The sequence below is a fragment of the Coffea eugenioides genome, chromosome 6 (genome assembly GCF_003713205.1).
Source record: "Coffea eugenioides isolate CCC68of chromosome 6, Ceug_1.0, whole genome shotgun sequence".
NCBI lineage: Eukaryota > Viridiplantae > Streptophyta > Magnoliopsida > Gentianales > Rubiaceae > Coffea > Coffea eugenioides.
This window is the reverse complement of record NC_040040.1, coordinates 26,270,591-26,295,113: the sequence shown is the minus strand read 5'-3', so window position 1 is coordinate 26,295,113 and position 24,523 is coordinate 26,270,591. Positions and strand designations below refer to the sequence as shown.

General features: G+C 36.3%; 3 protein-coding genes across 8 annotated transcripts; 1 reads left to right on the top strand and 2 right to left on the bottom strand.

The window, feature by feature from the left end:
* Nucleotides 1-311: 311 nt before the first annotated feature.
* Nucleotides 312-7,548, bottom strand: LOC113775350. 6 transcript variants are annotated; one of them, XM_027320185.1, is made up of 8 exons: nucleotides 7,317-7,548; nucleotides 5,734-5,783; nucleotides 5,559-5,634; nucleotides 5,385-5,465; nucleotides 3,854-3,961; nucleotides 2,012-2,635; nucleotides 1,654-1,829; nucleotides 312-1,099 (listed from the first exon to the last, which is right to left on the bottom strand). In XM_027320185.1, the coding sequence occupies exons 5-8, from the start codon at nucleotides 3,856-3,858 to the stop codon at nucleotides 501-503; spliced, it is 1,404 nt and encodes a 467-aa protein (XP_027175986.1). In that variant the 5' UTR covers nucleotides 3,859-3,961; nucleotides 5,385-5,465; nucleotides 5,559-5,634; nucleotides 5,734-5,783; nucleotides 7,317-7,548; the 3' UTR covers nucleotides 312-500. The 6 variants fall into 6 exon arrangements, with proteins under 6 accessions (XP_027175986.1, XP_027175988.1, XP_027175987.1 ...); XM_027320187.1 differs by lacking the exons at nucleotides 5,559-5,634; nucleotides 5,734-5,783 and adding an exon at nucleotides 6,969-7,126; XM_027320186.1 differs by lacking the exons at nucleotides 5,559-5,634; nucleotides 5,734-5,783.
* Nucleotides 7,549-9,110: 1,562 nt separating this feature from the next.
* On the top strand, nucleotides 9,111-11,327 carry LOC113773975 (protein FAR1-RELATED SEQUENCE 5-like). Its single transcript, XM_027318562.1, has one exon. It carries the CDS (start codon nucleotides 9,111-9,113, stop codon nucleotides 11,325-11,327), a length of 2,217 nt encoding a protein of 738 aa, XP_027174363.1.
* Nucleotides 11,328-19,391: 8,064 nt separating this feature from the next.
* Nucleotides 19,392-24,318, bottom strand: LOC113775313 (10 kDa chaperonin, mitochondrial-like). The gene is made up of 3 exons (XM_027320135.1): nucleotides 24,121-24,318; nucleotides 23,459-23,598; nucleotides 19,392-19,735 (listed from the first exon to the last, which is right to left on the bottom strand). Exons 1-3 carry the CDS (start codon nucleotides 24,223-24,225, stop codon nucleotides 19,687-19,689), a joined length of 294 nt encoding a protein of 97 aa, XP_027175936.1. The 5' UTR covers nucleotides 24,226-24,318; the 3' UTR covers nucleotides 19,392-19,686.
* Nucleotides 24,319-24,523: the final 205 nt, after the last annotated feature.

The following is a 24,523-nucleotide window of genomic DNA, read 5'->3' as shown; positions in this document are numbered from 1 at the left end:
TGGATCCCTGACTGGGATTTCAATTCTCAAGTACAGTGGCTAGATTTTGCTTCTTAAAATCAGCAGCCAAAACTAGTAGCGCAGAAACTACTACAGACCATCAACTGCTCTAGACGAGCAGCAAGATTTTTTTTTTTGTTTTTCTGCAGCAGAGCAGCCAAGTGGATGTAGGACCAATTATCTAGCCGAGAGAGGCCACCCTCAGATCTAGATGCGCAGGAAGCCCAGTTTCGTCCAGGGCCAGAGAGTGACTAGGAAGCAGTGCAATTCAGCTTACGTATCAGACTTGCATCTGTTGATAATGATAAATCTACCAAATTACCAAATCTAATATACGGTTTTGAATAAAATCTCAATGATAGAGTTTAAATACATCATGCAAAATGTAGGACGTAAAAAGTATGGATTTCAGTTATGATGTAATAGTTCATTTCTCAGTTGGCTAACAAAATAATGCTTCAAAAAAGAAGAAAAAAAAACCAACAATGTCGATAAAACTGTCATATCATCTCTGTTTCTTTTGCGGTAGCAATTCTAGCATTTTCTCGATCATGCCCGAAATTCCAATACAAAGGTGTGTAAAATAAGCCGCACAAACCAAATGGAACTGCCATCATGGAGAAAAGGCCTCTTGACAAAGCCAAGGCTTCTCTTCCGGACCCTACAACAGGATCAACAGATTTTGGATCGTAGCCATACATCTTTTCTGCAAGAATTCCAACCACAGGAGCGGCAAAAGAAGAAAAGGATACTTCAAAAGCACGATCAAATGCATAAATCATGGTCCGATGTTTCACAGGGACAACCTCAGCAAACATTGGACCATTTGTAGCAGTAGCACACCAGCTAATAGTAAGGCCCATCAAGAAGAGGGTGACAGCATATGTCGAATAGCTGCTCACAGACTGTGGGATAACTCTCAGAAGGAACCATGAGAATGGAATGCCCATAAAAGCACAGAACTGTGCACACATTATGCGCCCTGAATTTGGGTATAAGCGTGACATTTGATCTGCAATTATTCCACCAACGAAAGACCCCAGTGCACATCCAGTAGCAAAGATACCGACAAGGGCTGCTGAACTGTTGTGATCAAAACCTGCCAAAAAATTTGCAACGCATTCTCTACGTCAAAGCTAGAATCAACAAGCAAATAGACCTTACAATTAATTTCAGCACCTAAAACCCCAACATATATATATATATATATATTGTTTTTAGGTGGTGAATGAAGGGTGGTAGCCTTGCACCCAGCTGGGGTTGGGAAGGGAGCATTTTTCATTCATCCTAGATGTTTTAAAAGGAGGAAAGACAAGAAATTTGTCTTAAATTTGAAGGCATTCTTTCTATCATGCAGCTAGGTCTGAAACCTGCCTGATGTTGCTCATATCTCCGCCTAAACACACTATGAGCAACTTCTCTGTTCTCATGGTTGAGTTCCCAAGTTCACATGCCAAATCAATAATTCATGCATAATGCCTCAAAAAGTAGAGTAGGAAATCAAACCAATTAAATTTCAGAAACAATGAAGAAAGGACCATAATGAATGTGGATCTCAAGGTGCAATTATTGGAAACAAAACCTATTTAACATATCTGTAGAAAGTACGAGTCAAGAGGCAAAAACAATGGGTATCACATGTGCCAAGATTACCAATTAGTTCAAACCACAGCGTCAAAAATACTAGGGCTGTCCAAGGCAGTGAACCAACAAGACCCTGCAACACAATGTATTGAAAAGTGGGAACTCTTGTAACAGCTTTCATTGCTTGCCATGATTCCACCCAAAGTGACACTGAGTTAGCATTTCCCTTATCCATCACTTCATCCCTAAACCAGAAAGGAGATCACATTATTACGCAATGAGAGAAAGCTTCACAGCAAACCATCAACTGATGACTATGTACGAAATGATCTTTTATCTACTTGAAGGCAGAAAATATACAGTGGGAGACAACGAGATTTCTAACAAATTCAGCACCCACAAAGTTACAGGTTGAAGTAGCTTGTACCTGAACAAAGCCTGGCTGGTATCGTGGTTAGTAGTAGTTCTTCTTCTTGGGTCAGCAACAAATGCATGAACAAGAAAAGCAATCAAACAGCTCAATGCTGCCATCACCATGAAGGCAAATCTCCATCCAGGTATACCCCAGAAATTATGACCAGCCATAACTGTAGCAATTGCTCCACCTCCTATACCACCCACAGTACCAACGAGATTTAGAAACCCAAAACCAGTCCCTCGCACACGATCAACATAGCTATCAGCAATGAAAGACTGAAGTGCTGGAATCACAATAGCCAGTCCAAAACCATTTACTGCTCTCCAACATGCAACTTGTAAAAAGTCCTGGCTAACACCTACTGCAGCTGTTGACAAGGCCCAGCAGAGAGTACCAACCGCAAGAACAGTAGGGCGGTCATAACTAATCGCTAATATACCTGCTACTGGAGAAGCCAATCCCTGAATGAAATTGCGTATAAAAGTCAGATAACCAAGATCAGATGGCCCTGCAGAAAAAGCTTCACTGACTTCTTTGTAAACAGATGGAAGGAGATTTTCATCAGCTCGCTCCATTATAGCAGCCATGTTAATGATAATCAGGGACAGGGAAATCCCAAAAATTTTCCTTGTTCTGTAATTGGAAAGATGACCAAATTAAATTCAGAGAATAAATATCTTCTATAAACAGCCAAAGTTGAAATTCCATCACTCAACTTCACAGGCAATATTTGGAAAATAGATTTAAATACATAATTGGATAGATTTTAAATATAAGTACCATATGGAAACGCACAGAAACTAAGCAGATTACAACCACATAGATGCAAAAGCAAAACATAATAAGTGAAGTTGGTAAACCATTAGACAACAGGAACAACTATTGCAATACTCAATGGTCAATTAGCGGCTCAAGAATTTAAGGCAAGTACAAACAATGTAGTTAAAACTTTTCAAACTACTATATAAGCCTATTAATTATCTCTACCACTAGCATTTGATATAAACCAGTATGCATAATTTAATTCAATCAGGCAAATTCCTTAAAGTAATAATCCAAATTATTCATGTGATGAAGATTGGTATTTCATTCCTCTGCTTTCACTAAATTAAGCTGTTTAGCCGCAGCCGCTTCCTCAAGTAAGCACAAGAACACAAAATCACTCCACCCCGCTTCTGTATTACTGGGCCAAGCTAACATTTCAAATGCCAGCTAAAAAAATTATAGATATTCATTTCAACAACTACATCCTATTGATCACCTTGATCAAATAGAAAAATCCATCCAAACCGCAAATAATATGGATCTGCAACATAATATCACAACTAGACAACCACATTAATTCAACAATACCCCACCCTGTTATTTTTTCTAATATAACTCAGAACTCTTTATTAATATGGCCAAAACAACAAGAACTTGTGTCCTAACAGCCCCCAACTCCTAAACAAGCAGGATTTTTATGATGCAAATTCCACACAAATTACAACATTTTTATTGTCTTATAGTTAACAAGAACTGGGACGCATGAAGGAGGGATGGGTCGGGTGGCTAGGGGGGAGAGAGTGTAAGTGAGAGGTCCTGGTTCGAGCCCTTTCACTTATACTATTAAAATGAGAGAGAGATAGAGAGAGAGAGAGAGAGAGAGCTAGGAAGCATTTCTCTCCCACTCTACTCATAATTCCTAACCAAGAAACTAACATTTATAGCATCACAAATACAAATCAAACAGTTCTTCTACCTTAGTAAAATTAGCAAAAGTTAATATCTAGAACAATAAGGAATAAGCAAAGGAACAAGTTTTAAAAATTACAGCCTTTCATCAATGCAAAAATGCCAAGAAAAACTCACTGCATGGTGTCTAGGCGCCTTGGAAGCAGAGATTTCAATCCAAAACCAACACGGCCAAGTTTATAGGTCCGAAGGCTTGAGCTTATTGATCAACCAAAAAGCATATTCCTAAAAAAAATTAAAAAAAAAAACAGATAAGAAAACTCCAATTTGGGTTTGCAGCAGCCACTGAAGATCATCAACATGGCTGGGTGATTTTGACGTAGTTGACCCAACATGAAGGTCAAGACGTCACGGAATCCCTTTTATGCCTCGAAAGAAATTTTCTAGTATGGATATTTAAGAAAGATTATGTCCAGATTTCAAGATTGTGTATTCAATTTACAGATACTATTCAGATTGGATGGGGTTATACTTTTTAATATTAGAGGTAGGCACAGCCTGGGCCTCCATGAAGCTTAATTGAACACATAGCAACATATTTTTTGGTACACAATTAACAGAAATACAAGAGAAAAATTGAACATCAAAATAATTAAAATTTGCCATAAAGACAAATTCCATCTATGCAGTTAGCCCCACATTCATTGTTATCTGGATAAAGATTTGTGAACCGGTATTATGTGTACATAACGATACCAAAAAAGGAGAGATAGTAAGTACACTATGAGGGCATTGCCAAATTAATAGCTACATAACTTCAGTTCTAACTAAACCAAAAGCAGTCATAATGCTTCTAGCACTTTAATAATCAAAAAAGGCTTAGAAAGCCACCAAGACCTGTCACAGTCTTCAACATCAATAAAACATACAAACTTACACATTTTTCTTCCTTTTTGGGACAATAGCTAGTTAATCCATCCATTTAAATCATTTCTAGTACCATTACAAATAGGTGTGAACATTATCCCATCAAATAGCTCTAGAATACAAATAGAAATCTTAGATAAAAATATGAACAGCCATGTTTCCAGATCTACATATACAAATTTGAAACCAACCATTTGTTTGATTGTAAAAATGTCTTCATAATGAAAATTGAATTTTCTAACAATTTCTTGTCTGAGTCACACTCTAGGCTAAAAGCCACAATTCAGACTTCCACCACCAATTGCAGTCCTTTAACAACTGCAATCGATTCAGCTAGTTAAATCAACAAAACATTACCAACTCCTTCAGCCAAAAAGTCACAATATGTTCAGTTCCATGTCTAGCAATCACCCCAAACTCTAAATACATTACCATTAGGGACAATAGAAAGGGATAAGAGTACAAATCCATAGGACCAACTTAAGCAAATGATTCTGAAATCTAATTTTAAACTGCTTTTATTCTCTGATTATCATTTGCTAAAATTAAAAGCCTTAAAAATAAACTACCTATTCATAGATACAGGCTAGTAATTCAAAATGAAGATGTTATAAGAAACATTTTCTTCACATCCTAAAATGCTGGCCCCAACAATTCCTTTACACATCATCCTCCTCATCCAATAAATAACCACTTTTCACTATTAAGAAACTGTAGATATCAAAACATAATTATCTATCTATAAATCAAGAGATTTTGATTAATTTTTAATTCAACAGACCCCTCCATATCCTTCCTGATCATCGTTCGCCTTGGACCTTCACTTGTCAAATTCTTCTTCCTCCACTCCAGCACTATCAACCTATTACCAAAGAAGAATTTTAATAAACAAAAATTAAAACTGGAATAAATATGTATAATGGCATTTATTATTTTATGGGGGGAAAGTAGTTACAATTCTTTCGTTGTAAGTCTGAAGATTCTTCATATAATTACCACCCTTCATCTTGTCAGCCTTAGGGAATTTTTCTCTAAAAAAGGGCCAAAAAGTAATTTCAGAATAAATAATTTTTTTAAAAAATTTTGGAAATAAACATGTTTCTTTCGATTGAGGGGGAAAAAGTACTCACGACATCACATATAGACTTCAACTTGCCTCTTTCAGCCTTATCAACCTAAACTAAAGATGAGAAAAGAAAATGGTAAGCACAATATTTTAAAATAAAGTTACCCTTCTTTGGAAGTTCCAAGAAATTTAAGTTGTGGTAGAAAGATCAATTCATATTCTCCTTTAGGTGCTTTGATTTTGGAGCTATTATCACAAATCATAATACGTATTAGGAGTAAAGTATAGTAAAAGTTTAACAAAGAGTATCAAACAACTTGAAGCCATAAAAAAGAGCAAAAGGCTCTGCCAAAAAATACTAAAAGTACCGCAAAAACTCACTCAAATACTAAAAAAAAGATAACACTAATAAAACTTACAATGCAAACCAATTATAATAAGCCATTGAGAGGGAACAGGGCAGAGAAGCTATAGCTATGATTTAAGTTAAAGCAGTGAATCACTTATTTCTAGGATCAAACAAGAAGGAACCTAATTTCTTAGCTAACACCTACAACACAATGAGATTGACTCTGTCATCCAAAAGCACTAAATTCAGGCTACCGAGCAGATAACACGAAAACAACACCAAATTTCGTAATGAACCTAGAATAGCAGAATACTCAAACTACTTAATTACCTCAATTAAATGAAGAACTTAAGAACAATTTGAAATCAAATTGACCATTTAACCAATCTTGCTTGAAGTATTGTTGGAAGAATTAGATAAAATCTTATCTTCCCTCTAAAACCAGAACAATATTTTTCCTCCAGCAAGATCATCAAACATTCACTCAGATAATTACAGAAAAACAAAAAAGCATACTTCAAGGAGAATCAAGTACGATGCAAAGAGAGAAAAAATCAGAAAAGGCTAAAAACAATGAAAAAGTGAGAAGAGAAAGATAGAGAGGTAAATTAAATTTAAAAAGGACCGGGAGAGTGATGAGGGAGTCTCTAGAAAGGACTAATTATGGTGCATGGTTTTGGTCAAATGTAGTTAGTAGAGTTAATCTTGCCTGAAATAGCCAGATTAGTTTGAAAAAAAAAACATTCGCCCTTTAAAAAAAATGAGAGAAAAAACCTCAATAACAGAATGCTACATAATAAGCAAGAGTGTAGTTAATACAAAAACAATATGTAACTTCCCAATAACAAAGCACAAAATCTCGCATCAAATAGCTAACATAAAGAGAAAATTTCTGAACGTTAAAAATGAACTAAGGATCAGAATCACAAACTACACAAATTTGCAATTACCTTCAAGACAAACCTCACAAAAAAAAAGAACCAACTTGCTGGAGCAAAACAGACAGATGCATAACGTGTAGGATGCAGATCATGTCATGTCAAAACTCAGGCAAATGTTTAATTGTATAGGATTAACCCCATATTGTAACCCATTAATGCCCACTATCCTACAAAATCAGTAAATACACAACCTTGAGCGATCACCAAAAATTGACAATATCAATAAGCCAAAAAAAAAGGGAAAAAAATGGAGAAGAAGCCAGACGAAGGAGGAAGAGGAGAGGAAAGGATATAAGCAAATAGGTTTCTGATCACCATGCAAAAAAATGGAAAAAAAAAAGTGTTAAAAGTACATACCAGAGAGAGAGACGGTAAGAGCAGATCAAACTAATCCAGTAAAGAAAAATTGCAGAACCAACGGCAATCTAGATGAGGGCTTCTGTAGTTGACTTTCACCAGAGAGGAAAGAGGAAGTAACGGGAAAATAGAGCGAGTTAGACGAACGCATACATGGGCCTTACTTGGCTTTATGCTTGCAAGTCTCCGAATGATATGGACAGTGTAGAGCTGAGCAGGGCGTATCGGACTCTAGATACTCTTTCGTCTTTTGTCTTTTGTCCTTTTTAAGGAGAAGCAAAAGCTATAAATGAATCTAGTTTATCCTTATCCATTTTATGCAGAATTGAACGCACTAAAAGAGGATGGTTATATAGTGGAGAGTGTACGGCTGTCTCCAGGAAGAGTAAAGCAAGGGTTTGGAAGGATGTGGTGTAGAATTGGCCACCGCATAAGCATTAATGGGGAGGGCCAGACGATGCTGTGTCTTTGAAGTACAATAGTATCGGTTTCTTTCCGGTTAGAGAGTGAGGGAGGTGTCATCCATGGGACCCGTGAATGCTTAGTGGTCTGTTGAGGTGGCAACAGATAATTTAAATAATTCAAATGAATCAGCACGAAGGACTGTTTTGCAAACTAAAGTACAAATACCGTTGGACTCGAACAAATTGCTTTGGAGGACAATGGGTAGGGACATTTGTGCAAGGTTTGCGTCTAGCGGGAAATAAAAAATGCACAGTAGCGGGCCATGTTTGTCAGTAAGTCATTTAAAAACTGAATGCATCTCCAGGCTCCAAGTCTTAAACTGTACCTTTGCCGCTGCGAAAAGGGGAAGAAATAGCTTAGCAGCTTGGCGGGGAGCTGTGGAGAATTAAGTCCAGAACGGATTCGAAGAAGATAGAGTGGGAAACGGAATTAGCACTGGTGTCGACGGCGTGCAAGGTAATATGATATTGTAATAGGAAATTGTAAGGAGATTGGCATAGGTCAATCGTGGCGAAAATGATTGTATATGACGGTCAAGATCGGAGTATAATAACTATGGAATGTTAGATGGGTAATAAGCGTTAGTGTCAAAAATTCGTATTTGTAGTAAAATCGGGATATGGGAAACAGTTTTATTAGGGGGAAATTGCAGGCCATCTGTTTATAGTTGGCATGTGTGTAGAAATCATTAGTGTAGCCAATCAATGTGGGATGTAAATGAAATTCATTGCATAATGAAGAGGAAAATAAATGGGGCATAAACTAAATTAGACAGAAATTTAATGTAGTGGTACATATGTGGAGAGGAGTTATGAACATGCGAATAAAGGGGAAAAATTGTATGTTATGATTTAAATTGTGAAAAAGGGCAATAAATGAAAGAGAAGGAAAAAATATCAGTTGAATAGGTAAAGGCAATTGAGATAGAAAGTGAGTGGGTAAATTTTGGACAACAAAGGATGGGCTAGTCAATGCAATACTTAGTGTGAATGGCAGGTGAGGATAATGAAAACATATGGACAAAGATACAGACATAGGAAACAGACTTATGAGTGGTATGATGGCGGGTTTTAAAGGCATTGTTTGGGCGGCTGCCATTTGAAGTCAAGGGTAATTCGTAAAATACCAACATCGGAGAGCAAAGAGGTGTAAAAGTTATAAAAGTACTTCATTCCTTTTTTTGTGTTGCAGTTAGTTTTACTTTTGATTAAAACAAAAAATTCAGACGTTATGTATATATGTTTGAGTTGTCTTGTAGCTTAACGAATGAGATTATTGAATAAATGGTGCGAAATTATGACACTGTAATTGTAATTGTTTAGGAATAGAATGGAAAGTTGGGAAGATGAGATTGGCAGAAGGCATCTTGTTGAGCTTGACGAGGAGATGGACGAGGAATCAGATGATTGTGAGTATGTAAACCCAAGTAGAATAGAGGCAGAAGATGATGTGGAAGAAGAACCCAATAAAGAAGGGAACGATGAAGAAGTGTATGAGGTTGTTCATAACATGAGCCACTATGATGTGATGACAATGCAGTTTGAAACTGTCAAAGATGCAGAGTGTTTCTATTTGAACTACGGCAAAGCGATCGGGTTTGGGATTAGAAGGGGTTACAAGAAAAAACATCCAGACGGCTATGTAAGATACAGGGCCTGGTTGTGCAACCGTGAGGGCAAGAGAGATGACAAGCATATTGAGCGGCAGGATCGACAGAGAGAGCCAAAGGCTATGACTCGGGTAAACTGCAAAGCATGTTTAAAGATCAGGTATGATTTGAAAATAAAGAAATATGTCGTGTCAGGATTCATAAGTGAGCATACGCATAGACTTGCAAGCCCTGAGAGTGTCGCTTTCATGAGATCCCATCGTCGTGTCTCTGATGGTGCTTATGCCCAGGCCCACACACTGAGAAGGATTGGTGTGGGTGCAAGTCAAATAGTTAAGCTGTTTGCATTGCAAGCTGGTGGGTATGGGAACATAGGATTTACGCCTAAAGACCTTTACAATAAGCTACATAGCAAGCGGATGGAGGAGATTGCCGGAGGTGATGCTGAAGCTGCACTTGCATACATGGCAGGTAAGAATGACGGTGACCTGAATTTTTATTTCAAATATCAGTTGAATGACGAAGGTCGGTTGATTAGGCTATTCTGGGCTGATTCACGTAGTCGTGATGACTACCGGTGCTTTGGCGATGTGTTAGTTTTTGATAGCACGTATAATACAAATGAATACGACTTTCCACTTGTGGTTTTCTGTGGAGTGAACAATCACTATTCGACGTGCATTTTTGGATGTGCTTTACTGGTTGGAGAGGGAGACGATGCCTATGAATGGGCTATAACGACATTTTTAGAGGGTATGAATGACAAGAAACCATGCTCCGTTGTAACTGATGGGGATAAATCAATGAGAAAGGCAATTCAAAAGTTGCTGCCTAACGCCCGACATAGGTTGTGTAGTTGGCACTTGGAGTGTAATGCTAACACAAACGTTAAGGACAAGGCATTTCTTGATGCATTTAAAGGATGCATGTTCATGAATTGCACGCCTGACCAGTTCGAGTTGAAATGGATAGAGATGGTGAAAAAATTCGACTTGACCTCCAATGCTTGGGTTCAGAAAATGCATCGAAGAAAAGAATTGTGGGCAATGGCATACCTGCGGGGCAGTTTCTTTGCTGGGATGCGGAGCACCCAAAGGTGTGAAAAAATGAACCATGTATTGAAGATGTATTTGACACCAAAATTGAAATTGTATGAGCACATTCGATCATTCGAAATTTCCATTGCGTGGCTGAGACATGAGGAGAGTAGAAATAGAAGTGAAACAGAGCACACAGATTTACTTCCAGCAACGAAAATGCACTCCCTTGAGAGGCATGCAGCTGAATTATACACGAGAAAGACATTTTTAATGGTTAGGGAAGAAATGAAAATGCAAGGCATGTACTGTAGGTATAATGGGATTGACGATGGGGTCCAATGTATCCATTTTCTTGAACACTCTTACTTGAAGATTGAGTATAGAGTTCAATACAACAGGTTTACCGGGGAGATGAGATGCTCATGCTTGAAAATGGAAACCCAGGGCCTACCATGTTGTCATATGTTTCGAATAATGCTGTTTGAACACTTGGATAAGATTCCAGAAAATTGTATATTAAAGAGATGGACCCGTAAGGCGAAGGAGTGTTTGATGTTAGAGGATGATACTTCAAATGGTAGCATAAGGTTGACTGAGATGGCCAGGTACGCGAAACTTATTTCTGGATGCAATAACTTGTGCTTTCATGCGGCAAAAACATTGGAGGGATTCCGACGCGTAGAGGATATGATTACAACTGAGACAGTCCACGTGAAAGAAGTGCAATTGAGAGCTGAAAAACTTCCCATTCAATCGATGACTCCCACTGTGTCAAAAAAATTTGGAGTCCTTGACCCACCTTCTGATAGGCAGGCAAGAGGTGCAGTAGCAAAGGGAAAACGCAGACAGCAGGAGCATAGGATGTGCGGCAACTGCATGTTATATCTATTGCCATGACTGAGATGATTGAAGTATGAGGGGTATAAGTTGTTATGGATGCTTGATGATTTTTAGGGATTTTTTATAGTATTGCGTTACTTATGAAGTTTCATCTAACCCAAATGTAACAGTTATTTGGAATTGCATGAATCAGGGCAAGGGATGGACACAATAGGAGGTCATGCAAGATGCCAAGGCAGCCGGCAGTCTTGCACCCAACAGAGCCTTTTCTTCAAGCAGGACTTAACAGCGATGAAGATGGTAATCATGGGTCACAATTTAGATCTGAAGAGGAGCTAAATCTTAGCTCACATAGGTGCGAACAGCAAGCACACAGATTGACGATGATGACTGCTGGATGGCCTAACCAAAATAATGTATAACTCTAACCCTTGTCATGTAACATAGGTTGCACTCATTATTGATTTAAATCTTTTTTTTTTCAAGAATGGATGGGGCACCGCACCCAGCAGCAGCGTGGGGATCATCAGAAAACAGGAAAGCAGTAGTCTTTGTAGTACTCAAGTATGTGTTGATAAGTACCCAATTGTACCAAATGATTTTAATTTTTTTTACAACAGCAAAACTGACTTGGGGGCACTTCACGATGGACATTCCAGGAATGGCATGGATCCTCAAGCTCATATGGACGTGACCCATTGGTGGGAATGGACTTCGATGTAGCCGAATGGTGATCTGGTTCAACTATTACTATATTAAGCTAAGGGTTTAGTTGGGTTCGATATAGTCATAGTAGGAGTTTGTTTTGTTTGATGCTTTGGCGGCAATCGATTAGGAGTGGCGGGAGTTGTACTTGAAACCTAACTCCTTAGTGATTGTGTCATGTGGTTTCATGGAAACATTAGATTTAGCCAGAGGTATGAAAGGCAGATGTTGAAATTGCTTAAAAATTCATCCCATGACTTTAGGATGGAGTTATCCATAAATATGTGCATTTGTCTTGTTTTTTTTTTCTTTTCTTGGTTTGGAAAAACAAGTTTACCAATTGCTGAAGTGTAATCGTAAATAGTAGGACTAGACTTTGAACTAGTAGTAGGACACAGCCGAAGTGATGACCAGCCAAATGCATGCATGATTACGATGTGCTGCCGAACGTAACATCTTGATCTCCAATTTATTGGCATTTCACATATAATGAATTTAGGGATAATTTCAGAAACCTCCCCTGAGGTTTCTGACAATTTCACTGACCTCCCCTGAGGTTTCCACAATTACACTAACCTCCCTTGAGGTTTCTGATTTTGTAACAAAATCAGCCCATGACCACTAAAGTAAACATAAAAAAGTTTTTTCAGGAAAGAGAGGAAATTTTGTTCCCATAAATGCCCTTAAGGTAGGTGTACAAGTTATATTAGTGAATTAATGAAAACTAATAAAAATCAGAAATAAATAAGAAAAAGTGAGGGGATGGGTATGGGAATCATAAAATTTTACTTATGGATATAAACAATTGGGTAACGCAACCGACCCAATTAACCCATCTACCACCACTCAGGTCATTTCACAAATACATTCATCAGACAAAGCTTTCCTCTTGTCACAAAAATTCAAAGCAATGTGGTACATGTTCACAAGCAAGCAGGTTTAAATCCCGCCTGCATAATAACGTTGAAACCCGCAAGCAGGATTCTGTGTTTTTTCTATTTCAAGGTTAGCTCGCATGCGGGTTAATGTTATATTTGAGCGCGAGAAGAAAAAATTGGTAATTAGGTTCTTTGGGCATTATAACTAAATATTTAAATTAATGGCAGTTTTATTACTCCAATATTATTGTATTATCATTATTATGATTATTGTATTATTTCTTATGCAAATATAACATTTAATTATTTAAATTTGATTTTATTTTTACAATTTATAAAATTTTTATCACTTATATAATATTTTTAAAACCCTAATACATCTAAATTTGATTTTATTTTTCAAATTTATAAGATTTTTATTTAAAAAAATGGGATACGGATAAGATATCCGGTTGGTTCGATATGCATAGGTGCATATGAGAATATCCGAATACTCTTTAAACCCGCATGCGGGTTTAAGGAAATTATGGCAACTCTCTGACACACTAGTTACCCGTCCAACTTGTGTGTATTAAAATATATTTAAATATTATATTTCATATTTTTGTTATTTAGAGTTTAACAAAACATTAATATTGGGTAGATTTGAGGGATATGCATAATTTTGCATATTTGTAGGAATATTAGAAAATGGAATATAATTTTGCATAATTGAGGGATATGCATAATCTGCAATATTTCCTTAATCCCTCAAATCTACCCAATATTAATGTTTTGTTAAACTCTAAATAACAAAAATATGAAATATAATATTTAAATATATTTTAATACACACAAGTTGGACGGGTAACTAGTGTGTCAGAGAGTTGCCATAATTTCCTTAAACCCGCATGCGGGTTTAAAGAGTATTCGGATATTCTCATATGCACCTATGCATATCGAACCAACCGGATATCTTATCCGTATCCCATTTTTTTAAATAAAAATCTTATAAATTTGAAAAATAAAATCAAATTTAGATGTATTAGGGTTTTAAAAATATTATATAAGTGATAAAAATTTTATAAATTGTAAAAATAAAATCAAATTTAAATAATTAAATGTTATATTTGCATAAGAAATAATACAATAATCATAATAATGATAATACAATAATATTGGTGTAATAAAACTGACATTAATTTAAATATTTACTTATAATGCCCAAAGAACCTAATTACCAATTTTTTCTTCTCGCGCTCAAATATAACATTAACCCGCATGCGAGCTAACCTTGAAATAGAAAAAACACAGAATCCTGCTTGCGGGTTTCAACGTTATTATGCAGGCGGAATTTAAACCTGCTTGCTTGTGAACATGTACCACATTGCTTTGAATTTTTGTGACAAGAGGAAAGCTTTGTCTGATGAATGTATTTGTGAAATGACCTGAGTGGTGGTAGATGGGTTAATTGGGTCGGTTGCGTTACCCAATTGTTCGAAATTGATTTTATTAGAAATTACAGTGGTAAATTAGTAAATTGAAATTAAGATTCGGGTCTTTTGTGGGTCTTTTGTGGCATTTTTTTGAGTGAGGTTTTGCAGAGGTTTGGTGCTTGGGACGAGTATGAGAGAAATGCTTGGGACGATTGCTCAGACTACTCAGATTGCCGCAATATATAAGTATAGAGCACTAGCTTGATGGTTATCTGCTCTTCAAAGTATGTGTTGGAACAACTAGGCGTCTGCTTGCTGATTGTATGATGCATTGTTTGTCTTATGAACTATACATTTCTAGTTAAGTCCAGTACCGCCTGTATGTTTGTCTTGTAATTAAAAAAAAGTGAATAAATTGAACGAGAGTTTGCTAAACATGTTGATCAGGTGCTTGCAAAAAAAATGTATTTTGAACGTTAATATATATTAATAAATGCGTTCATTTCGCACCAACAGAGTTAATATCCCTATCTGTGCACAATCTATTTTCCACTTACAATTCCCAAAACTCTAAATTGCAATTGGTCAGCACATTATGTTTGATGGTCCATTTTTTGACCTCATAAATATCAGTCGTCTCTCAACATATGCATTCATTGGGACAATAAGCTAGTTAATATTTGGCCCATGGCTACTCCAAACAGATACAAGATAGTCCGACAAAAAATAACATGCTTGCTAAAAGTCCTTCAAGAGTCTCCCCATGCGCCTTCATCTCAAAACCACCCCAAGAAGGAAAAAAAATCCCCAAAATTCATCCTTTCCTGTTCCAACATGACAAACCCCATAAACAAAAACCCAAAAAGTCTAGACACATCGATTCATTCCACATCAAGTGAACTGGATGTGTTCCAGCCCTGGTACCCCCATTACAACGGTGTTTCTCACGGTATTTTCTGTTGAAACAAATAGCTCCACGGCAAGACGCATCCGATCTGTCTGCGAATTGAACTGGAAAAAGGAAGAGGAAGAAGTCAGCCAAGGACTGACACAGACAGGTACAATAGTAGCATGGGAAGACTGCCAAACCTGAAAAAAAATGCCTTCCTGCATCTCCTGGATATTTTCCATATATTTCATGACATACATACCACAATCAAAACTGTACTATAGCAAACGAATTAGTAAACATTGGTAAAATATCATAGAGGGTGTATTTGTTACGCCCTTATATTGTGTAGATTTAAGAATGCAGAAGTGAATGAAATGAGAGACTAAACTGGTCATGTTGCTTGGGGCACCAACTAGGCGTCTGAAAAGCAAAGTTAGTGATGTCTATGGTGTATGCACTTCCAAACCCATGCACTAAGGCACTGTGAATCCTTCGGCGCTGTGAGGTGAACATTCTAAAATAGTCAGAGCGTAGAGAGTAAATTTGGACAGATGGTTACTTGTGGCAGTGCATAGCCTTACCACACAGTTTGCTAAAGCCTCCCTGCTAGCGGTGGCATATTCAGCTGGTTTGGAGTCATAGATGAAGCATTTCTTGCATTCAAAGTCAATGATGAACAGGTACCAATGCTCCCCATGATAATTCAGGGGCACACATATCTACAGTGTAGCAATAACACATGGGTGTCTTCTTTGCTTCCATTCTATAACTTTTAATCGCATCATTCTTATAGCCCATAAATCCCACTTCTCAAATTCGCCAAAACTGATGCGCCCATGGAATGTTCGACTTCATCATGGTTACCAATACATACACATATACACATGTATACACTCATACACACATATACCATATTTATTATTTTAAGAATTAATCATTTATACTCTGCCAATTTCGATAATTATCTATTTTGATTATATAACAACTAATTTGTTCTAATTGAGTTGTATTTATTTTTCATCTAACTCTCTTCCAACAAATTTCATTCATAATTTGTCTCTTCTAATCAGCTCGATCGTGCCTAATGCATTTCAGTTATTCTTTTTATCCTTGCCTTCTAATTTTATTTATCCTTTTTCAATACACTTGCATTATCGTACATAGTAATTTGCGTGTACATTTATTAATTCACTTTTTATATTGCTTAACTTATTAATTTTGTTACATAGTAATACATCACTAATGCACAAATGCACTATGCTATCTTTCATTTTATTTCTACTTAAAATGAATACCGATGTCAATATAATCACACACATCATAAATTTAATTACCATCCCACATAATATATTTCATCTATTGTATGAATTGTATTATTTAGCAGATATGATTGCACCACACTATTTTTGTATACATAACTTTTTTAAGACTACTATGGTACATAAATACCTCAAGTGCAATTATTTCTTCATACAACTATGAATACTTTAACCAAACATTATTATACAATTATTTACACCTTGGATCAATTCATAATTAATCATTAAGCAAAAAAAAAAGATTGCACTAGCAAAATAAAAGTTGTTATTCATGGACATACTAAACCTGCTACAAATTACATGCATCTATACCATGCTTTTTATTTGGGGATGATTTCAGAAACCTTTCCTAAGGTTTCTGACTATTTCATTGAATTCTCATGAGATTTGAATAATTACGCTTACCTCCATTAATTCAATAGTTTAAGTAACAATATATTAAAATAATATTTATTTCGGCAAATTTAAATGAATACCCATAAATGCCATTGTACAACGTGTTTTATTTTTTTCTATAAAATTAGACTATTATCTAGTATAATTATATGGAATAGGTGCCAAATTTTTTTATGTACATATCTGCTATTTTATAAACAACTATAATAATTTTATTATTATGATTGGAAACTTTTTCCTGGTATTTTATTATGGATTTAGATTTATAAGATAGAAAAAATATGTTGATAAACTCATTTCGAGTTTATTAATTTTTCAAGTAATGCAATTATCATAATTTAATACTGGTTTTGGCCCATAAAAAGGTTCATTTTGTCAATTAAAAATAAAAATTAGAAAACAAAATAAACAAAAACATTGAATTACATATAAAATTAACTCGTAACAAATTTCACTAATTCGACATTTAGTTATAATAGAACCTAGAGACAATAGTGACAGTTCTACAGTTTCATTGACGAACAAATAACAAAAAGAAATAAGAAGGAAAAAATTTTAACAAACTCATTGTAAATATACGTATACCAAATAACAGAATTTTCTTAAAATATTTAAGATTTAAATTGTCTTTTTAAATCCCAAGGAAGGTATGTGTAATTGTTTAATTTTTATGTGAGAGGGAGTTCAGGGAGTTCAGTGAAATCTCGGGGGATATTTCTGAAAGTACCCATTTTACTGCCCAGCCTTTTTCCGGGGCCACTTGTAATTTAGTGTTTCGTTGGTCTCCGGTCTTAAATTAATCATCTTTCCACGTTTGCAATGATGTGGACGTCCAACTGGAACATCACATATTTCTTGCCAACTGGTTTGACGTGGAGGTGGAACTGGAACATGTGCTCCACTATTCCACGCCGGCTCAGCAATTCTCCTTTCGGTTTCCATGTAGCCTTGATTTCCGTGGCTGGACACGTGCTAATCGATGCTTCAACGGGCCAGCTTTTCCCTTGCTGGGGACATTCGTACTGTCTCCATTATAGAAAAATCCACTAAAAGAACCACAAAAAGTTTTAAATCTGGCGTAAGTCAAGGATCAATTTCCTCGACTTGCATTTTAATATTCAGATTTTCTTAAAACTATTTTACCAGCGAGTGCATAAACATCCGTTTGAATCGATAGTGATTTATCGGATTCTTCTTGATCTATTTAGATTCCCTTTTTCCTAATATAGAGTAAGAGTAGTTGTAACATAGAATTTATCGTGTCGACAGAAAAAAAAACACACTAAAAGGCTTTTATAGCTTTCCATATGTAGGATTTTCTGAATTACTCTGCCTGTATACTTTTTTCTGGCATTATCATCAGCAACACTTGCAAGCAGATTAGTCGAGTAATTTCTTCAATCCAGAGGAATCGTATACATTAGTCAATAAACCTAATGATTATTCCTTTAAAATCTTAAATTTGACATGACTTTTCAAAATTTAATCCCAATGTCTCTAACTCAGAAATATGCTAAGGACCATTTGATTTTGGACGATTCGAATGTGGTGTCCTTGGCAAATATGTGAATAGGCTACAATCACTTTTGCCTATGGTTTGGAAGTGATTAGAAGGATTGATTGAGGGTCCAGACACGATCATTCAAGTTATTTACCATTCAGACCATTTCTTTTATATTTTTTTTATTTCTATATAACTGTTCCATTGACTAAACTGAACATTTTTTTTTTCAAATTTTTATCTCACAGGATAGGTGTAGGTTTAAGAAATGGAGAAAAAGAAAGAGAAATTTAAATCCAAAATTTTTAATTCTTAAAATCTCATCTTGTATTGCTTGCGCTAAAAGGCTTTTATACTTTTCAAGTGTAAGATTATGTGAATTACTCTGGCCAAATATTTCTTCTACAAGTTTATTGCTTGCGCTAAATGACTCTTATAGCTTTCTAAGTGTAGGATTATGCGAATTATTTTGACCATATTTTTTTAATAACTTTAGCTATAGGAACTTCAAAGAACTCCTCAAAATTTTTTAAATACACATCTCAAAATATTCAAAAACACACAAAAAAAAATTTTTCCTTATTCCCTTCCGCTTTTTCTTTTTTCTTTATTTCCCTTTCTCCCTCCCTCCCTCCCTCCCTCTCCTTCCCCCACCAACCTGCTCCTCCCCCCAACCTGCTCCTCCCCTCTGGATGTGCGAGAGAGGAGAATTAAGGGGAAAAATGTATATATTTAAAACTTGGGGGAAAGAAGGAGAGGAGAGAGGGGGGGAGAGGGGGGGGGGGGGGGCGCTGTTATTAACCCAAATAGAAACTGACAAAAGTTCTCATCCTTGGTATCAGGAAATGGAGGTGGAGCTCATCCATCCTATAACCATTCTCTGCTTACACTTGGATGGGCTTAAATAGTTTGTCTCCAAGATCCCAATTTTATAGCAGTTAAAGACTTCAATCTAAAATTCACTCGTTCAAAAAAAGAACAGAATAAGAAAATGCAAAATGCAGTTGCCCAAGAATTGTTCAAATGTGCAATGGGATCAACGACTCCATTGCCTATATCAATTACCTACAAGAATGCAAGCATTAAACAGTTTCTGCGACACAATTGGCCAATTCACGAGTTAAGGCTCAAGGGTCAGAAAGACGCAATACTTCATTAAAATGTCAAGACAGCCTTCTAAGTTAATCAACATTTTAAAACTAAGAAATGGCATTTTCCATCCTAAGAGAATCCAATTCTCCGACCCGCTGATACATAGTCCTAGCATACCACCAATGTAATATCTTTAACATGGTGGAAGTAGCAGCTTTCTAATCATGCAATGTTCCAAGGATGTCATCATCTCGGTACAAATGGTACCTGAAAACAATGCAAAGTGATTTCCACATTAGTAGAGCATAATTGCTGAAATACAGCGAAGACCTCAGGAACTCAACACAGAGGAGAAGAAAGAAGGTTTCCAATAGTTTAAGATGGCACAATTATCTGAATAAATGAATCGTAAGTTAGCCTCTTTCAAGGAAGAAACACGCTTTCTTGATGACAAAAGCAGATAAGGGTCCACAAAATCAAGGCTAGCATACTTTGAAGCTTATTGGTTAAAAAAATGGATATCCGCCCAAAACAGCTAAAGTTACATACTTCACATATTTTTCATGCAGTAAGACTTCAGTATTTAAATATGTACACAAGCAATGATAAACAACACCACATGGCACGCATGCTTCAAAGATTTTCTTCATTGTGAATGACAGTTTTCCTTGAAAAAACCTAGCTCAATGATCAACCAATATCAATGGATGGACTATTATCCAACATGAATCATCCCCTCTATGTACGCAGATTAAGCGTCAATTCTGTTATTAGGCATTCAGAAAATGAATATTTACTTGTTCAGGATTATACTAAGTGCAGAATGAGTAGACAAGGATTCCATAATAAATGCCTGCTAAAACAGCGCCAGTAAAGGTGATGAAGACCACACAAAGCTAACTGCAAATGGCAATAAATGAACTTAGTTCTGCACGTATCATTTTTACATGACAACACCAGCTCCACAAAAACCAGGAAGAGATAATGACATATTCACTGCAATTGACATAAACATACAGCTATTTGGGCATCTGGCAATCCAACTCATGACATGTCTCATACACAGGAGAATATGAATACAACAAAGTAAATCATGCCTATATATAGCCACAGATTTACACAGAATTAATGGAGATCCGTCAAGTGTGTGCAACATACATAAACACATAGACAAACACAAAACAGAACAAAACACACCCCACTCTCAAGCCCACACCTACCCCCACCCATCTACACACACCCAGCCACAAAAAACACAGAGTTGGCTCCTAGCATTCTCGCCAAAAAAGAACTTAATCCTACAATCCAATCCAAAGTGAAAAGCAATCAACATTCCGAATTCCCAGTCAATTCAACAAAGGTAGAGCAGTTCAAAATAAAAGCCAAGTTTGAAATTTTAAAGCTGAAGATGCTAATGAAATGAACAGCCAAAATGATACAACTGGCACTTCACTTGGTCAATCTAAAATTCTGGTTTTTGACATTATTGCTCTTAATCAATTTATTCAAGGACAGACAGGAAGTATTGTCACGAACAAGCAAGGGGTTTTCATGATGATCATCATTGAGCATCAGATTGGATGAAAAATCAAAACCAAGGGTTTGGAGATGATAATGATGTGTAAAAAAAGGTGATGACATCAATGCACAATTCACAGTAACATTGACCGGAATTTGTTCATCACATGCCACTATTCACATGTGGTACTTTTCATCATGCAAGTCTCAGCTGTTCATGTTCTATATACACAACACTTGCTGTAGCTCAAAGTTATTGCCGTAATCACGGTTTTCATGATAATAAAAGAAGAAAAGATCAAGGTTGGAGTTGGCAAACGTTTTCAAAAACATTCTCATTCTATTAAAGGAATCATACTCATCGTTATTGGTCACACCTAATTATCTAATTGGTAGACTTCTTTTTAGCTCTATAGCACGTCTCTTCTGAATGCTTCATTTTCTCATATAGGAAATTCTATGAAACTTGAGTTAGCAATGCATACTCATGTCCTGTTGAGCAATCTTTAACAATATATTACGTACCAGCTGCTGAAGAAATGCTACCCCTATGAGGTAAAACTACTGAGTCAAGGATCATGACCCATCACCAAAAAAAATTATTTGCTTACGCCTTCAAGGTGAAAATACAAACTCAGGAAATTCCTAATCTCAAATTGCTTAATAAGAAATTGTTATAAGATTACATACAGGCATAATATAGGCCTTGGAGGAACAAGCGTACAAGTCCTTGAGAATACTCCCAGATATACTGAAGATGATTTTAAAAAATTCCCAAAAAGTTGGACTGCATCTAGGACCATAACTCCTGGATGGGCAAATCACGTAGATTTGCAAAATGTTGGACAATACATCTATCTGAAGCTCATTAATTATGTGAAAGAAACATATCTATATCCTAATCGTCTGAAATATCAGATCACAACAATGGATCCCAAGCATCTTCAACATTGTACTAATTCAATTAATAATTGAATGCCTTAATTGGACTCTCATAGTACTTCGAGCTCGAAAGAGAAGTGAGGAATGCAGTTCCCTGGCTATTCTTTTACCCAATGAAACAGTTACGGTTTTCTATTTTGACTTTAAAAAGAAATAAAATACACTAGTGGAGACAGTTCCACCGCTGGAAAACTATATCAAAGGGATAAGACTATTCTGCGACCATAGATTCAGTCAATCAGACTTGTATAACTCAAAAACAAAGTAAAGAAGTTCAATCTGACCAAAAAGGAGTGTTAGGTAGATCATAGAATGAATCACATGATTCACTTGAAACATTGACAACCATGTAGAAGTAAAATACATCCAGGATCAGCAATATGTGATAAATTCAGTACTTTGCATTGATCAAATGCACAAGTGAGATTTTCATCTGTAAAAACCGGACTGCAATTGCACTAGGTACAGCACAAGGTTTGCTTGTGTTTGTAAGATTCCCCAAGTCAATCCAAAATATTGAGAAGTTGTAATAATGTGGATAAGTCACTTATTATAGTAGAGACATCATTTCCGGTAACTCCAGACCCATTAGTAGCCATTTCCTGTTAATATTTATCGCTCAAATGAGATAAAACCAATTCATTCATGGTCCATCATAGCCTTTACATTCATTTTGACACTTTGATCTAGCTATGAAGGAATAAGGGGTGCTATTCTTTAGACTTGTTATGTAATAAACTCAAGGTTAGAATAGGTACGTAGTGTGATCCACCATCCCCCACAATTTACATGATGCAAATTCTGGTGAGATTGGCTGACATGCTTTCCACGAACTATATTCCTAGACTAACATCAGACAATTGTCAGAGATGATATCATTTCTCCAAAAGAATGGCACTGCATTATGTTCTAGAACAGATTAATGAGGGAAGAACAAGTGGCTTGAGAGCAAGCCATACGTAGAGGATTAAATAAAGACTGTTTTGAGATTGACTTATTATATAGACCATGCTGTATCACAAATTAACAGACCTGGCCAATGGAACAACTAACAGACAAAAGTAAGTATAATAACAAAACTGCCATTGGTTCAAGAGTAGGTAGACATTACTAAGTAACTAATCTCTGATCAGCATGAGCTACACATACGAAAGGGAAGATGGTTCTTGCATCAAAAAAGCACACTTCATATGTGATAAAATGCCTAATTACTAATAAAAGGAAACCTATAATTAGCCTTGAAACTTAGCTAGATTTAACTTTCAAGGTCCTCCAAAATTTGGGATCCTCAACACAGAAGTGCAATGGTATAACAAAATGTTAAAACTGAAAAACTGCTAGCATTCTCAGAAGTGTTAAACATTATGACCAGTTAAGGTTTTTTGGATCAAAAAGGACATTCAACGTGCCAAGAAAGCTGATTCAGTCATTAATTTATTCATCAACCAAAATTACTTGGTTCAAGTTATTTATGTGAATGGAGACAAACATTGAGGATAAACATCTAAAAGATAAACATGTGTTACTCACTCTTTCTCGCCGAGCTTCACTTGAGTTCCTCCATATTCAGGCAGCAGCACATTATCCCCCTCCTTCACGGTAACAGGAATCAGCTTTCCCTGGCTATCATGATACCCTGGACCGACAGCAACAACTTTCCCCATGTTCAACTGTATTATCAACAGTAATTAGTATATTAGATAAAAAAATAAAATCTTTCACAAAATACACATTTTACAAGCAAAAAGCCTTAATCGAATCTAATACAGCCTCATCATCTCTCCCAGCTTGTTTCCCTCTAAATCTGCATAACAACACTATCACTCAAAGCATACACATTTGAACTATTATCCACCATTCATACATGGTAAACTGCATCATCCGAAAACCAAATATCCCCAAGAAAAAAATCTCAAGAAATAGAAAAAATGCATAGAAACAAATTAACATCATCCACCCCAACTTAGTAGCATATTTTTGTAGATTTAGATATTAACACATCTTCTGCAAACCATGTGCATATGGTGCAGACCCACAAGCCTTAATCATTTCCTGTGCACTATTGAACACAATTAGGGAAACCACGACTCCAAATTATGCAGAAACAGACAATGCCCACATAGAAAAAGACACTTTTTTCAAGCAAGAATAAACAAATAAAAGTGTGCAGGTGAGAGAAAATTCAAAAGTACCTTGGCGGTTTTTTCCGGAAGCAAAATCCCAGCATTTGTCTTAGCAGGAGGGATCACTTTCTCCACCAAAACTCGGTTAAGGAGAGGAATTAAACGCTTTGCCATTTGAATTTCCTTTTGGTTTCGTCTGACTTTTTGGGCAGAAGCAGCAGACGATAAAGGAGGAGAAAGACAACGAGGGTTTTACCGGCTAAAGGGTTAGAGCCTTACAGAAGGGTTTAAGAAGGCACGGGGCTTCACGGGTTCGCTTCTTATTGATTTAAATGACTAAAATGCCCTCTCTGCAATCCTTTTTGACAATTGCTCACAAGCATAAGGGTTTTGGGTTGGGTCAAATCCCATGAGGCCATGTTTCGGCCGCTCAATTCTAATAATAAATTTTGTGGTCTTAATATGGAGAAAT